Consider the following 14234-nt stretch of genomic DNA (forward strand, 5'->3'; position numbering starts at 1 on the left):
TTATGTGCCGCACAATAATGTTTAATATTTAGTATTTACTGTTATATTCCCATATATCATTGTGATGTTGTTTATTGTATTGCTCTCGTTTTCTTCTGCTTGTTTTCTTTTTTCTTTCTCAACAGGTGATCCAGGTGATTGATATATGTATTCTTTTTTGGGTTTTTTGGTTTTTTTTGTCTGCTTATTTAGTTGGTTTTTGGGGTTTTTTTGCCCTTTATCCCCGTCCCTCTTCTCCACTGTTTCCCCCCCTCTTCCTTTCTCCCTTTTCTTTTCCTCATTCAAGTCTGTCCCGTATCTAGCAAGTGAAAATAAAATAAAGAAATAAAGAAATAAATAAAATAAACAATAAAAGATGAATCAAATGGACCATTACGGCAAGGCTGGGATAGTCAATTTGGTAAAGTAAATCTGTTGGGCATCTTTCTTTGCCTTTAGACAATAATTCTGATGGCAAAAGAACCAAACGGGACAGGCAGAAAGAAAAGAAAAAAAAAAAAAGAACACACTTTGGCTAAAAAAGTGTTGACCGGCAGAATGTCTGGCAAAGAAGAAGAGCACACTGCCACCTGGTTTAGTGCAGCAGTGGCAGGTGTGGTGCAGAGACATAGGGAAACATAGGGCAGGGACTCCACCTTAAAAAATTATTTTGTTCGTGGAAGAATCATTCTTGAAATCACACACACGGTCTGTTGGCACTTATAGAGCTCCGGCAAAGGCTTAAAGTAATAATAATAAGTGGGAGCATGTGCATGAAAACTTATTAATCAATGCATTGAAAAAGTGGGCTGTCAGCTAAGGGCAGAAAAAGTTGGCATCAGGCTGGATGTGACTCAGCAGGCCGAGTCACATGCCGCAGGGCGCAGTCAGTGTTCAAGGTTTGGGTCTGACTCACCGTCCAGTGTCACCACATCCTCCCAGTTGTTTAGTAACATCACAGAAACGAACACACACGATGCTTTGCAAAAGTTTAAGGCGCTCTGAGTTAAGTGTGAACCTCTTCTGTGGAAGCTGTCTCAGTGTCTCCTCATGAAATCTCACATTGACCTCACTGTGTTAGGACCCAAACTCTAAGAGTGGGACACCGTAGGTCACAGGGCTTCTTGTTCTTCTTGTCATGCTGCAGGGTGAAATGGGAGCAACCGGATGCTTCCATGAAGGTTGTCAAAGCATCTTAACTGCCTAACTTGAGTGACAAGCGATCAAAGAATGCTTGGGAGCGGTAGGGACACCTCGACACACGTGTGTGACACAGTGTGCGATTGTGTAGGGATGTTTAGAGACGTTAAACACCCACATTTCCAAGAGAGGTTACAGGTGTGTTTAATAACTGAGGTATTGTTTTTTCCAATGCGAATGAGTCCAATTAGGTGACACATGCGGTTTGCTCCTTATAAAATAAAAGAAAAGCTTTGTGGAAGCTGCTGTGTTGAATGGTGCGAATCTATTGATCTTATTTTTTACGTATAGATTGGAATTAAATCACTTATAGACAGATTTATAAGAGATGGCACACAGAAGGATTTCCAAGGACCAACCCGTTGACCCTGATTCAACACCAGAACCAACACATGAGCTTGTTAGATGAGCATTCCTGGAAGAAATAGTTACAGCAACACTAAAGTCTTAACACACACAAACCACAAAAAGGTACAAGTTCCTCAAGATGAATGTCCTCTTCGACGGCCTTTTCTTGCCTGCAGCTGAGGCGTTTCTATCACATTGTTTAACGTAAAGCAATTCTATAATAGATTTCTTTATTATCCATATTTTGCATTTTATGAACTGTTTTTTGGACAAATATACACAAAATGAACAACAAAATAAACATTTTTGTAGCCCTGCAAAAGTATCTCATACTTTCTTTTTGCACCAGTGTGTACTGTAGGTATGAAACATGTGTAAGAATAATGGTGACGGTGTAGGGTTACATTTATTTGCTCCAGTCACCTTAGGCACTGTGAACCACCAGTAACAACGGAGCAATTTATATTCCCTGTCTGGTTGGCGAGTGGTTATTAGAGGTTGATGGACAAGCCTCGGTTACACAGGTCTAGAAACCAGTCAGAGACTTTCCTGGCAACCACCAGTCACTAGGGAAGAACATGTATTCCCCAATCAATTGGAGAAGGCTTCGTTGGGATTGCTTTGGTTGCTAGCAGATTGCCACGGTTGTATTTGGTTGTAGTGACTTTACTGCAAATATTCACCAGCTGTAAAACATGCAACGCAAACTGGAAACAGGGATCATTAACCTTTAAAGTAAAAGCTGCACCTTTTCAAACATGTTGGCAGCAGCGCTGTGGCACAACTTTTTTCCTGTTTCTAGTTTGCGTCACACTTTTTCACCTTTCATTACCACTCTGCAAGTCGTTAGTAGACAACTTTGCGTCTTTCATGCAAACTATGACAATCTGCTAGCAACCACAGCAATCGCAGGGAAGTTTAAATGTGTCTCACTTTCTTTTAAGACTTGCTGTACACTGGCGGCAGTAATATTATTTTAGGTTTTTACTATCATATGAAAATATATATATGTAATGGTATCTGTTGCTTTAACAAACTATGATTTAGACAAACTACAATTCTATGATTGTACATTTGGTAAAATATTTATTTGATCCCCAGCTGAATTTTTAAGTTTGCTCACTTACAAAGAAATCAACAGTCTCTACATTTTCTGATAGTTTCATATTTCTGGGGAGAGAAAGAATATCAACCAAAAATAAAATAAAGAAAACACTCATTGTATAAACATTAAGAATTCATTTGCATGTCACTGAGTGAAATTAAGACTTGATCCTCAAATAACCTTTTTGGTTGGGGGTGGTAAGACGTTTCTTATAGTTGGTCAAGTTCGCACACATTTTTTTTACTTGGCTGCCACTTGACAACTTGAACTTTCATCTCGCTCCACAGTTGCAGATGCTGTTTCAGATTGAGGTCTGAAGACCAAAACCTTAATGTAATTTTTCTTTAGACACTCTTGTTGCCTTGGCAGTATCTTTTGGGTTTTGTCATGGTATCCATCTTCAGTGTTGAGGGACTTTACTTGGAGTAATACGCAGCCCTTTTGTTCTTCCAAACATGCCAGGTCAAGTTGCTGTCAGAGAGTTTGATTTTGCTTTCATCTCACCACAGTACTTTCTCCCAACCTTCTTTCATTCATATATATGCTTATTGGCAAACATAAGTCAGGCCTGTACACGTGCTGTCTTGAGCAGGGGATCCTTGGGAGCTTGCAAGATTTCTGTCCACTATGGCCCAGTATGTTACCAGTGGTGCTCTCGGTGACTATGGTCCCAACTGCCTTCAGATCATTAACAGGCTCCTCCTGTGCAGTTTTGAAAGGTTTGGGATCATCCACCACCTTTCTCATGGTCATTCTTATCTCATGAAAAAGATCTTGGATGAAGTTCGATTGAGAGTGCAATTGGTGGTCATTTTAGATTCATTCCATTTCCAAATAATCACACCAATCTTCTTGCTGATGGTCTTGTATTCTAGCCTTGAGTAGTTGTACAGTTTTATCCCTGATGTCCTTTGAAACTTTTTGGTCTTGCTGGTGGTGGAGGAGAGGTGGAATGGAAGAAACCGATTCTGTGGACAGATGTACTTTATGATTGATTGATTGATTGATTGATTCTTCCTGGGTGAGGTGTTCCAGGCATATGCCACTGGGAGGAAGGCACATCTTTGTCTTGGATCTCCTCGCTGGAGAGATTATATCTCTTGGCTGGCCTGGAAACACCTTGGTGTTGGATGGATGGATGGAGATTGTAATCGTTGTGCCTCATGGGCAGACAGCCCCTCTGTGGGAGGCAAAATTCTGTCTGGGTTATAAGAGATCAAATACTTATTTCACTCATTCATATGAAAATCAGTTTAACTTTTGTGTAATGTTTTTTTTTCTTAATTTTTGGCTAAAATTGTGTCTCCCTCCATTAAAATTAAACAACAAATAAACAATAAATATAAGATACTGTAATTATTTTTCTATAAGTGAGCAAACTTACAAATTCAGCAGGGGTTCAAATAGTTATTTCCTACACTGTGATTCATAACCTGTTCTGAATTTCCCATTAGTTAGATCCCTGATTATTAGGCCGTCTACTTAAGACTGAAAACAAAAGACTAAAGGCTAAAACCTTGATAGCCTTGTTTTCTTTATCAGCAGATCTAAACTTTCTGGTACTAGCAGATTTACATCTCAAACCCACTTTAGATTATTCTCACTTTAAATGACCAGTTTTGTGAGTAATACTATAATACTAGGTCATACAAATTTTAATCAGCTCTAACTGACAGAGTTTACTTCCCTTTGTTCCCTGCAGTCTTCAGTTATAAAACTGGAATTGCAAAATGGGCTGTTACCATTATCATTGTCATTATTATCATCTTTAACATTGTGCCTGGCTAAAAGAAAGGATCAAATTGGATGAACCCCTGCCCGGGCATTTCCTGCTCTCAGTTTATATAAAACAGGGCAATAAACACAAACACAAATTATATTGGAAACCCATTCTTTCTAAGGAATGTCACACTCTTTGGGGATTGGTCAATCGCTGGAATGTTGCTCATCTGGCCCATCGAAACATACACACTCTCATTCACGTACAATTACCTCACCCACTTGTCATAATTCAGACACACCCAGCACTCTCACCCATACCTGTACGACTGACGTTCCAAATGACTGTTTTGGGATGAGGATGGGATAAACAAACCCAAATAAATATATGTAATAGTTTTAATGAAAACTCTGATATTGCATTGCAACCCAGGATTTCCTTTATAGTGCAGATTTTCCTCAGATTCCTCTCAATCCCAGGTGTTATCAGTGTTCCCCTTATAATTCATTTTCCCATGCTTCAAAACTGAAACATTTCACCATGTTCTACCTTTACATTTTCTATATTTTCAGCCTGTTTCATTAAAATTTCCTTGACCTACTTGTAGCATTTAGAATATGTGCTTCATTAGTCTACAGCGATGAAAGGTCAGCGGGGTCGACCCTGTCGAAATGGGTTTCTGTGTTGGGAAACAAGCTGTAAATCTCACACCACAGACATGTAAGGTGCACTCAGGTATGTCACTGAACCCCCAGGTGTACTCTGCAACCCAGTGACGAACATAAAAATGTGGTTAAACTGCTCTAAGGTGCTTTGGAAAAAAAAAATCAAATCTTTAAGAACATCTTGTAAGCTGAAATGACGCCAACATGAAAAAAAAACAAGAAAAAGAAAAAGAGGCAGTTCTTACCGAGCCCCCCAGGGGACATGGGAGAAAAAAAAATTACGGAGGAAAAAAAAAATTAGGGAGGAAAAAAAAAATTAGGGAGGAAAAAAAAAAATTAGGGAGAAAAAAAAAATTAAGACGGACTTTTGCGAGCGCTCGCAATACTTATTGCGAGATCTCGCAATACTTTTGCGAGATCTCGCAAAAGTCCGTCTTAATTTGTTTTTTCCTCCCTAATTTTTTTTTTTATAAATAAATTAAATTAAGGTTAAAAATGAAATAACTGTACAACACAAATTAGAATGAAGGGTAAATTTAACTGGGAAGAATAAGATAAAATATATAAATTAAAGTTGAAAATAAAATAACTGTACAACAAAATACACAATACACAATATAGAACTATATAAGAATGTATGAAGAAATCTAAATATATACACAATAACAGCAGCTGTACAAGTATTAACTGGAAATGAAGAATATAGTGACCAGTGTTGTGCAAAAACAATGTCCAGAAAGTCCAGTGTGTGTGTAAGAACCATATGTGTGGGTCAGTACTGTGTGGTGGTGTGATTGAGAGACCGTATCGCCTGCGGGATAAGTAGCTCTAGGGCTTTTTCTCTGAGCAATGCACAGTCTGAAATTTTGGGGAACTTGCTGGGTTGCTTTCTCCTGTGAAGATTGTGATATCATGTTCCCATACACCTGAATCCTTCAAATCAAATCAAATCAAATCACTTTTATTGTCACATCACATGTGCAGGTACATTGGTACAGCACATGTGAGTGAAATTCTTGTGTGCGAGCTTCACAAGCAACAGAGTTGTGCAAAATACAATAATGTAAACAAGCAAAATACAAGAATGGCTACATCTGAAACTAATAAATATATGTACAATATATAATAGTATATGCATTTCTGGATGTGTATACTAAATATTTTTCTACGTGTGTGTGTGTGTGTGTGTGTACACATATTTTACAAATTAAATAGAGTAAACAATGAATAGAATATATAAAATAAAATAAAATAAAATATACAGAGTGAGACATGTGCAAAACAGTGGCATTACTGTACAGTATGGAGTGCATAATGTTAAAGTTCCAGTAGTGAAGCTGAGGTGTCTATGACGTGTTCAGCAGTCTGATGGCCTGATGGAAAAAGCTGTCTCTCAGTCTGCTGGTACGGGACCGGATGCTGCGGAACCTCCTTCCTGATGGAAGTAGTCTGAACAGTTTATGGCTGGGGTGACTGGAGTCCTTGATGATCCTCCCTGCTTTCCTCAGGCACCGCTCCCTGTAGATGTCTTGGAGGGAGGGAAGCTCACCTCCAATTATCCGTTCAGAGCACCGCACTACTCGCTGGAGAGCTTTGCAGTTGTAGGCGGTGCTGTTGCCATACCAGGTGGTGATGCATCCAGTGAGGATGCTCTCAATGGCACAGTGATAGAAGGTCCTGAGGATGCGGGGGCTCATGCCGAATCTTTTCAGTCTCCTGAGAAAGAAGAGGCGCTGCTGCGCCTTCTTCACTGTTTTGTTTGTGTGTACTGACCACGTAAGATCCTCAGCCAGGTGTACACCAAGGAACCGGAAGCTGCTCACTCTCTCCACAGCAGCGCCGTTGATGGTGATGGGGGTGTGTACTTCTCTGCACCTCCGGAAGTCCACTATCAACTCCTTTGTCTTTGCGACGTTGAGGGTGAGATGGTTGTCTTGACACCAGTGGGTCAGGGCGCTGACCTCCTCCCTGTAAGCTGTCTCATCACTGTTGGTGATAAGACCCACCACTGTAGTGTCGTCCGCAAACTTCACAATGATGTTGGAGTTGTTAGTGGCCGTGCAGTCGTAGGTGTAGAGTGAGTACAGGAGAGGGCTCAGTACACACCCCTGTGGAGCACCAGTGTTCAGTGTGATGGGGGATGAGGTGATGCTGCCCAGTCTGACCACTTGGCGTCTGTCAGACAGGAAGCTAAGGATCCAGCTGCAGAGGGAGCTGCTCAGTCCTAGATCCTGCAGTTTCCTGTCCAGCTTCGAGGGAACGATGGTATTGAATGCTGAGCTGTAATCTACAAACAGCATTCTCACATACGTGTCTCTCTTCTCCAGGTGTGACAGGGCAGTATGTAGTGTCAGGGCTATGGCATCATCAGTGGACCTGTTGTGGCGGTATGCGAACTGTAGAGGGTCCAGTGAGTCGGGTAGTGCAGAGCAGATGAAGTCCCTGACCAGCTTCTCGAAGCATTTGCTTACGATGGGGGTCAGGGCTACAGGTCGCCAGTCGTTCAATGAGGAGATGGTGGAGGATTTGGGTACAGGGACGACGGTGGCCATTTTGAAGCAGGCTGGGACTACAGACAGAGAGAGGGAAAGGTTGAAGATGTGTGTGAACACTCCAGCCAGCTGAGCCGCGCATGACTTGAGGACGCGGCCGGTCATGCGCGGCTCAACCAACCAAATCAACCAAATCTTCTGCTTTTACAGGCATTTTATTTTTTTTATTTCCTGTTAGGCCTACTGACTGGTCCTTTCAAAAGACTCCTAGAAATGCTCCTTACTACAGCCTCAGGCCTGGTTAGATTTCTTTATGGTCACAATCCTCCTGGATGCAGAGTGAGTACCAAGGGGAGGTCACTGGTGTAAGACTGTTTGAGTCTGTATGTTAAAATATCCTTGGACAAGAGCCTGGAATTGCCTTCTATACACCCATCAGTGTGAATGAATGATAAAAGGCACATGAGATAAAAAGCTGAATTAAAACGTTAGTCCAGCATAAGAACCCTGCCTCTTGCTCCATGAGAGCGAAGGGGCTCCAGCCAACCCTATGAGTCTTTTTGGCTGTCAGATAATAACCGATTCAGTGTTATTGATTGATGAAATAAAGTCTGTTAAACCTCTTAAGGTTTCTTTTGATCCTCATCTTCAACTTTTCTGTGTTTTTTAGCATTCTCTAAATTCTTGTAATATGTGTCACTTAGAGTTTGTTGATGGCCAACAGATCAAATTCCAGGACAAAAACAATTCTACAGCTCAGTCTGCCTTACAGGGAAACAGGTTATTCTGACTAAAGTAACACACACACACCCTCAATAATCTCACAGAAACAAAGAACATTTCAAAGATGACGACCGGTTCAGCCTTTGAAAGCTACAATCAAAACCATGGAGTGACTCATCACCACAGCATGTTCGTGGTTAAAATGGTGGAGGTGGAGCTTTGGGTGTGTTGGGAGAGGTTCACCTACAGGTAGAGGGACAGGTGGAGATCTTAACCAGAATCTGTCTGGACTCTGCATCAGCAACAAGCTCATCTCTGCATTTTGACAACAACCCAGCCAAGGTAAGTCTGCCAGACGTTTGTGTGTTATAGGAAGAGAACAACGAACTGTGTTCAGGCTGACGGAGTGGAGAATCGGGTTTGGTTATTTTAATGGGAAGGATTCAAAGAATTGAAAACTGAAGACACGACAAGAATAAGAAAGCCAGGTTTGGGATTTTCTGACAAGTGAATTTAAAGTGAGTTATATCGCACAAAAGAGACCAATTGGAAATCAAATATCACATGATTAAAATTCAAACATTGCATAAATCACACAAGGGAACAGAAATACACAGGAGCCAATATTGATTTTTATTTATGCGCATGTTTCTGCTAATCTGCCAACGTTTTCTTGACTTTTATGTTGTTACTTCAAAGACTGAGGTTGTGCAGCATAATGCAGCTATAAAGGTGTGTTACACTGCACCTTTACAAAAAAAGGGTTCACTCTAAACGCTTTAATTCAGGATTTACCATGAACATTACTGTCTGACTGACTTACATTCTGGACCTGCAGGGACATTGAATTAGACTATAACTTAGCGCATTTGACAGAGACGGGGCCTGGTGTAGGATTCAAATCATCTTCATGGGTAAAATTTCAGGTGTTACGTTTTAGATTTCTTGACGTACTTCAGCTGGGTCTTGAAAAACCATCATAAGTAACTGATCCAGAGTGAGAGTGAGGACGGTCTTTGCAGCAGTTGCTATGGCTGACATGTAAACAATGTAAAAGATTGCATTTTGAATGCAGTGAAAGGACATGCATGTGCACATAGTGAAAAAGTTCCTTCATGTTGTTGTAAATAAATATATACATTTGTTCTGTATCCAAGTATTTCATTTTCAAATTGCTTTTAGGGGATTTCTGTGATTGTTTTGGCTGATTATCAAAGGTGAACTGAAAATCAAGGTCAGATAATGTGATGATTGTTTAATCAGGGAATTTCCAGATTTAAACTGCCCACTGATTCATCAGCTGAATACTGAAATGCATCATGGAAAAAAATGAAAAACAAAGTTCCCTCCCTCTCTCACATGGAGACACAGGTTTGACCAGCACCAGAGTCTCGGTGAAGCCACGCCTACAGCAGGGTGTTAACTCATATGTAACAAAAAGTTCTACTCTGCATCTCATTCAGTTTCACTGAACTCATCATAAGCCCAAGACTGCACTGCATATTTACCTAAAACCTACCTGCTTAATTTCCATGAATTTCCTTTCCCCCCCAAAAGCATACGTACATCCCATGCTAAATGGTCCTTATGTGAAGGGAAAGAACTCTGGGAAGCTTCTGGGAAGAACTTTATCCAATTAATGTGCCACCGGCTATTCCGAGCACAGAGATCCAGCAAGAGAAAAAGCAGCACATTAGATAACGTTACTGCTCCTTGTTAACAGTCATCAAACATATTGTATTTCTGCAAAAAAAAAACCCACAATAAAAATCCTGCTCTCTCACGACCAAATTCAGAGGGTGTTGTAACAGTTTTGGCTGGCACACCCAGAGGGAAGCATGCAGCTCAGTCGCATTCCTGCGCCATCATATGGGTGTATACAAGTTCTCAATGTCTATGTGTGACACAACGATAAAGCGGTCGATCAGCTTCTGTTCTGAATCGGACTTACCTAGGCTGGTGTAGCAGGTGGAGACATTAAGCAAGACCCAATAATGTAAATAATACATTTTAGGGTGACGTATCTTGGTTAAGGTTAGGCTAGTGTGCTGCAAATGTAGTGAGGGAAACAAGGCTGTTTGTGTAAGAGAAACAGAAAACCATTCAGAGAATGAATGGTTGATCAAGGTAGCGCCCAGTTATTGTGCATGTCTGTGTGGAAAGAGAGAAACGAGAAAAGTGAGACAAAAGGAAACAAGCTGAACGCAGAGAGGAACGCGCGAGTATACTTTAAGCTCTGTGATCCTCCATCAAACCAGTCACATGACTTCTGACTGTCAAAGGGCCTTTCTCACACTGCTGGAGCTTCAGAAGCACAGTGAGGATGTAATAGAGTGAATAAATGAATGTGTTCAGTTTGGGAATGACTCTGTAGAGTGGATTAAATTTTACAGGCAAACATCCAAATCTATAAAATACGTCTGGCAGCTGTATATGGACACATTTAAATTACAGCATGCTCTTCCAGAGGGAGAGGTGTCCAGATAACACCGGAAACAAACAGACATTTTTTATACTGTGAGCCATGCGGCATCACATTTGTGCCTTCTATCATAAGAATACAGATTATGTTTAAATGATGTAACATCAAATGATTTTTCACATCCTATCTCTGAGCTTTAGATTGATATTGATATAACGACTGATTGGACAGTGATGCTTTTTGGCAGATATTTCAGCTCTGATTTTGACTTTTACTCAATCTATGTTCACATTCTCTTAGCTTATCTTATCATTTATCTCCACTTCCTCTGGCTCGTCTTATCATCGCAGCCGACACTGGTCACTGGTCGGAGACACCAGGAGCACTTTTTGGATACCAGCAGTGTGTATCGGAGATGATTATGTCGCACGTGCTCTACACGCTCATGAAATATATAAATAATCACAATAAGGTTGTGTTACACCTGGCACACAGCATCCATGTAACTCATACAATCTAATACTTTAAATATCAGAGCCAGCGTTGGATTTCTTTACCTTTTGGCATGTACCTTGGGGGATGGCACCTGCTTCACACGTGGAAGCGTTTTGTTATAATATAATTAGAAAGACTTCACTCAAAGTTTGTTAGTCTCAACATCTGTTTTTAAAGTATTAAAGTCTGAATTTCAGTATCATCTCAGAGTATACAATCAAATTATCCAAGCAGTAGATTCCACTGTTATTTATTTCCTACTGCTACTACATATATAAGATTGTCACATATGATACATATACTTTTATCAAGTACATATAGAAAGCTGTGCACACGAAATGCCTTACGAGTAACATTTCAGCCGTACAAACGAATGAAACATTAATTAATTCAACAAATATCTTTGGGTTTATGTTGCATTTAAGTCAGTAATGTAATTTCTCTGGTAGCCTGATATTATACATGAAATGGGAAAACAAAGCACTAATGCAATTCCAAGGATTTTCTTTTAGAAGGAGGTCAGAAAGAAGTTTCTGTGAGCAGCCACACCTGAAACAGTCCAACTGGCACTCAGACGCTCCTAGGCGTTTCCCAAAAGCTGCTCACATGAAAGGTCCCTACAATGAAGGGCTAGATATGTGTCAGACAGGAATGAGAGACATTTTCATGGTGACCGAACCGGCAATGTTTCAGTTCAATCGCCAAGGCTTTGGTTCCCTCTGGTGGCACAAAGCAGCATTGCATTTGTCTTGAGCATTGGAAAGAAAAAGGGAAATCACAGGAGAGATCTCAGGTATTTGGCCCTGACCGCACCCTTCATTACAGTCCTTTTTGTTTCTTTGCAGCAAAATGAGTGCAGACGGAAAAAAGGAACCCCCTCCCTACATCATACCGGGTAAGCCCACAGCTCACACATGCTCAGTCAATATTCATGATCATTATCGTCATCTCCTCACCAGCTTGATTCTTTCCCTTTTCCTCTTCATATGGTCCAGTAGAAAGTCAAGGTGATGGCGTGAGAGTTTACCACCCCCACACTCCTTTCACCCCACCCTCCACGCAGACACAGCAATCTGTCACGCCAGGTATTCTTCTCACACCTGAGTCTCACACTTTTTAGAAGAGTTAAGGTAAACATACTGTTGTTCATTGTTTTGCGTGTTTCCTGTCTTCTCTCAGTGTACACCGGCGGAGGGGGAGGCGCAGGTCAAGGTTTGGACTCTGGAGAAGGCAAAAAAAAGTTTGTAAGCTACGACATGGGACTGGGGACTGAGTCCGGCATGACGACCTGCGCTTCCTGCCAGCAACAGGTTATGACCAATGTCACCTACAAGGCAGGAACGTACGCCTGGCTCATGTGTTTACTCTTCATTTGCTGTGGGTGAGTGGTTTTAATCAGTTAGCTTCTTTTTAGCGCCCCAAGGCTTTTGAACACAGATCTTCTTTGTTCAACTCTGTTACTTGATTTTTATCAATTTTATCTCTTGTAAATACACTGCATACAGCACACTTCAAAGGATGAAGTGGAAACGTTCTTTCTTTTCATGTCTGTATATGCATGTAAAAATGTAATAAAGAATGATCTCATCTGCTGTATGATAGCACGACTCTAACCTTCTGTGTGTGTGTGTTGCAGGTTAGTCCTTTGCTGCTGCCTGATTCCGTTCTTCATGAAGAGATTCAAGGATGCTTACCACACCTGCCCACGCTGCAACAGAGTGCTGCACGTTGAGAAGAGGAAATGCTGTAAATGATGAGCACCAGGGCTGATATGGCCCCGTAGAAATAATAAAGTCTTATGGTCAACCGGTAAAAAAAATGGCATTTTCTCAAACTGGCAGAGAAAGGTGACAGGGGTAAATGCAGCTTGTTTCTATGGATGACAAAGCCAAACATGAATGACTTCTATCAGATTATTAGGAAACAGACTGGGAGTGATTGTGTTGTCCGAGCTTTTGTTTGTTTGTTTTTTTTGCTCTGGCAAGTTACAGAACACCCCATGCACTTTGAAACTGTTATCATTATACTCAGAAAATTTTGGATGCGTAATGTTAAAATGAAGGTTTGTACATAGAATATATTGCATGTTTTATGCATAACGGGATTGCACAATTTCTGAATAAATCACAGCGGCAGTAAATTACACATTGAACGATAAAAGGGTGCAGAAATAAATATATTTGCTCATCTCCAGTTTCATGAGTCATTGCTCAGTAAACTGATACACAAAGCATACTGGGTTAATGTCATATTTGCATATGTGTCACTCAGGCAAGGCAAAAACAAGCTTACAGTTTGTTATATTGGAGTGCTGTAAATATAGTTAAGCCTTTTGTTCAGACTATTTGAATGTATTCATTCATTATATTGCAAATTACAATGCAAAAGTAAACCCCCCCACCCCTGGAGGATGAGCATGCTCTATTGCTCTATTATTTACTACTATTAGCTCTATGATAACATTATTTCTCTAATAAAAACAGATATTACAGAACTCTGCTGTGTTTGTGTTGGTTCTTCTTCTCTCTAGAAATGTCACATCTACATTGATGGAGTACTCAAAAAAAGTAATGCATTTACTCATTGCCCATCTTGAACATAATGCAGTATGATACTGCCAGAGAAAGTCATTTGTTACTGTGCTTGTTTTATTACTTTTGCATTACTTCGTAACATGCCCTGAAATGCACTGTCACGCAGTTAACAGTTAACAATGAAAACATTAGTCCCACACACTTACATGAATCCCTTTCCTGTTTAGGACAGACATACAATCTTTTCTTTTTAGTGTTGACACAGAGCAGCTGAAAACCAGACCAAAGACACTTCAAAGCAATCGACACAGTCATTCTACTGTATAAACGCAGTAGAAACGGCTTTGTTACCTGTTAAAACTAGGATGTGGTTGCTGGGGTGGAGCAGAACTGTAGTTACCAATAAGTAAGTACAGATAACATAAAGAAATTAACTGTTTTGCAACTTATAACTGCGTGATTTTACCTACTCTTGTGTTCTACATTATAGTCAATCCTTTTAAAAAATTCTATTATGATTTATTTTCTACCATGTCTCCTGCTCTCTTGGT

At 40.5% G+C, this 14234-nt stretch overlaps 1 protein-coding gene across 2 annotated transcripts; it reads left to right on the forward strand.

Moving 5' to 3' along the window:
• Nucleotides 1–8436: 8436 nt before the first annotated feature.
• Nucleotides 8437–13644, forward strand: litafd (LITAF domain containing). 2 transcript variants are annotated; one of them, XM_085453651.1, is made up of 5 exons: nt 8437–8574; nt 11995–12044; nt 12145–12234; nt 12329–12530; nt 12786–13644. In XM_085453651.1, the coding sequence occupies exons 2-5, from the start codon at nt 11999–12001 to the stop codon at nt 12901–12903; spliced, it is 456 nt and encodes a 151-aa protein (XP_085309777.1). In that variant the 5' UTR covers nt 8437–8574; nt 11995–11998; the 3' UTR covers nt 12904–13644. The 2 variants fall into 2 exon arrangements, with proteins under 2 accessions (XP_085309777.1, XP_085309778.1); XM_085453652.1 differs by having other exon boundaries at nt 8438–8574; nt 12148–12234.
• Nucleotides 13645–14234: the final 590 nt, after the last annotated feature.

Source organism: Copadichromis virginalis, linkage group LG4 (assembly GCF_057382275.1).
Source record: "Copadichromis virginalis isolate Kocher_CV1m ecotype Utaka linkage group LG4, C_Virginalis_male_GT1.1, whole genome shotgun sequence".
NCBI classification, from domain to species: domain Eukaryota; kingdom Metazoa; phylum Chordata; class Actinopteri; order Cichliformes; family Cichlidae; genus Copadichromis; species Copadichromis virginalis.

What these genes read in the sequence shown, in the direction of transcription:
- litafd (XM_085453651.1), top strand. Translation starts at nt 11,999, where the DNA reads ATGAGTGCAGACGGAAAAAAGGAACCCCCTCCCTACATCATACCGG. An exon ending in CCCTCCCTACATCATACCGG is followed by an intron (nt 12,045 to 12,144) that starts GTAAGCCCACAG and finishes CATATGGTCCAG; the next exon opens with TAGAAAGTCAAGGTGATGGC. An exon ending in TTACTCTTCATTTGCTGTGG is followed by an intron (nt 12,531 to 12,785) that starts GTGAGTGGTTTT and finishes TGTGTGTTGCAG; the next exon opens with GTTAGTCCTTTGCTGCTGCC.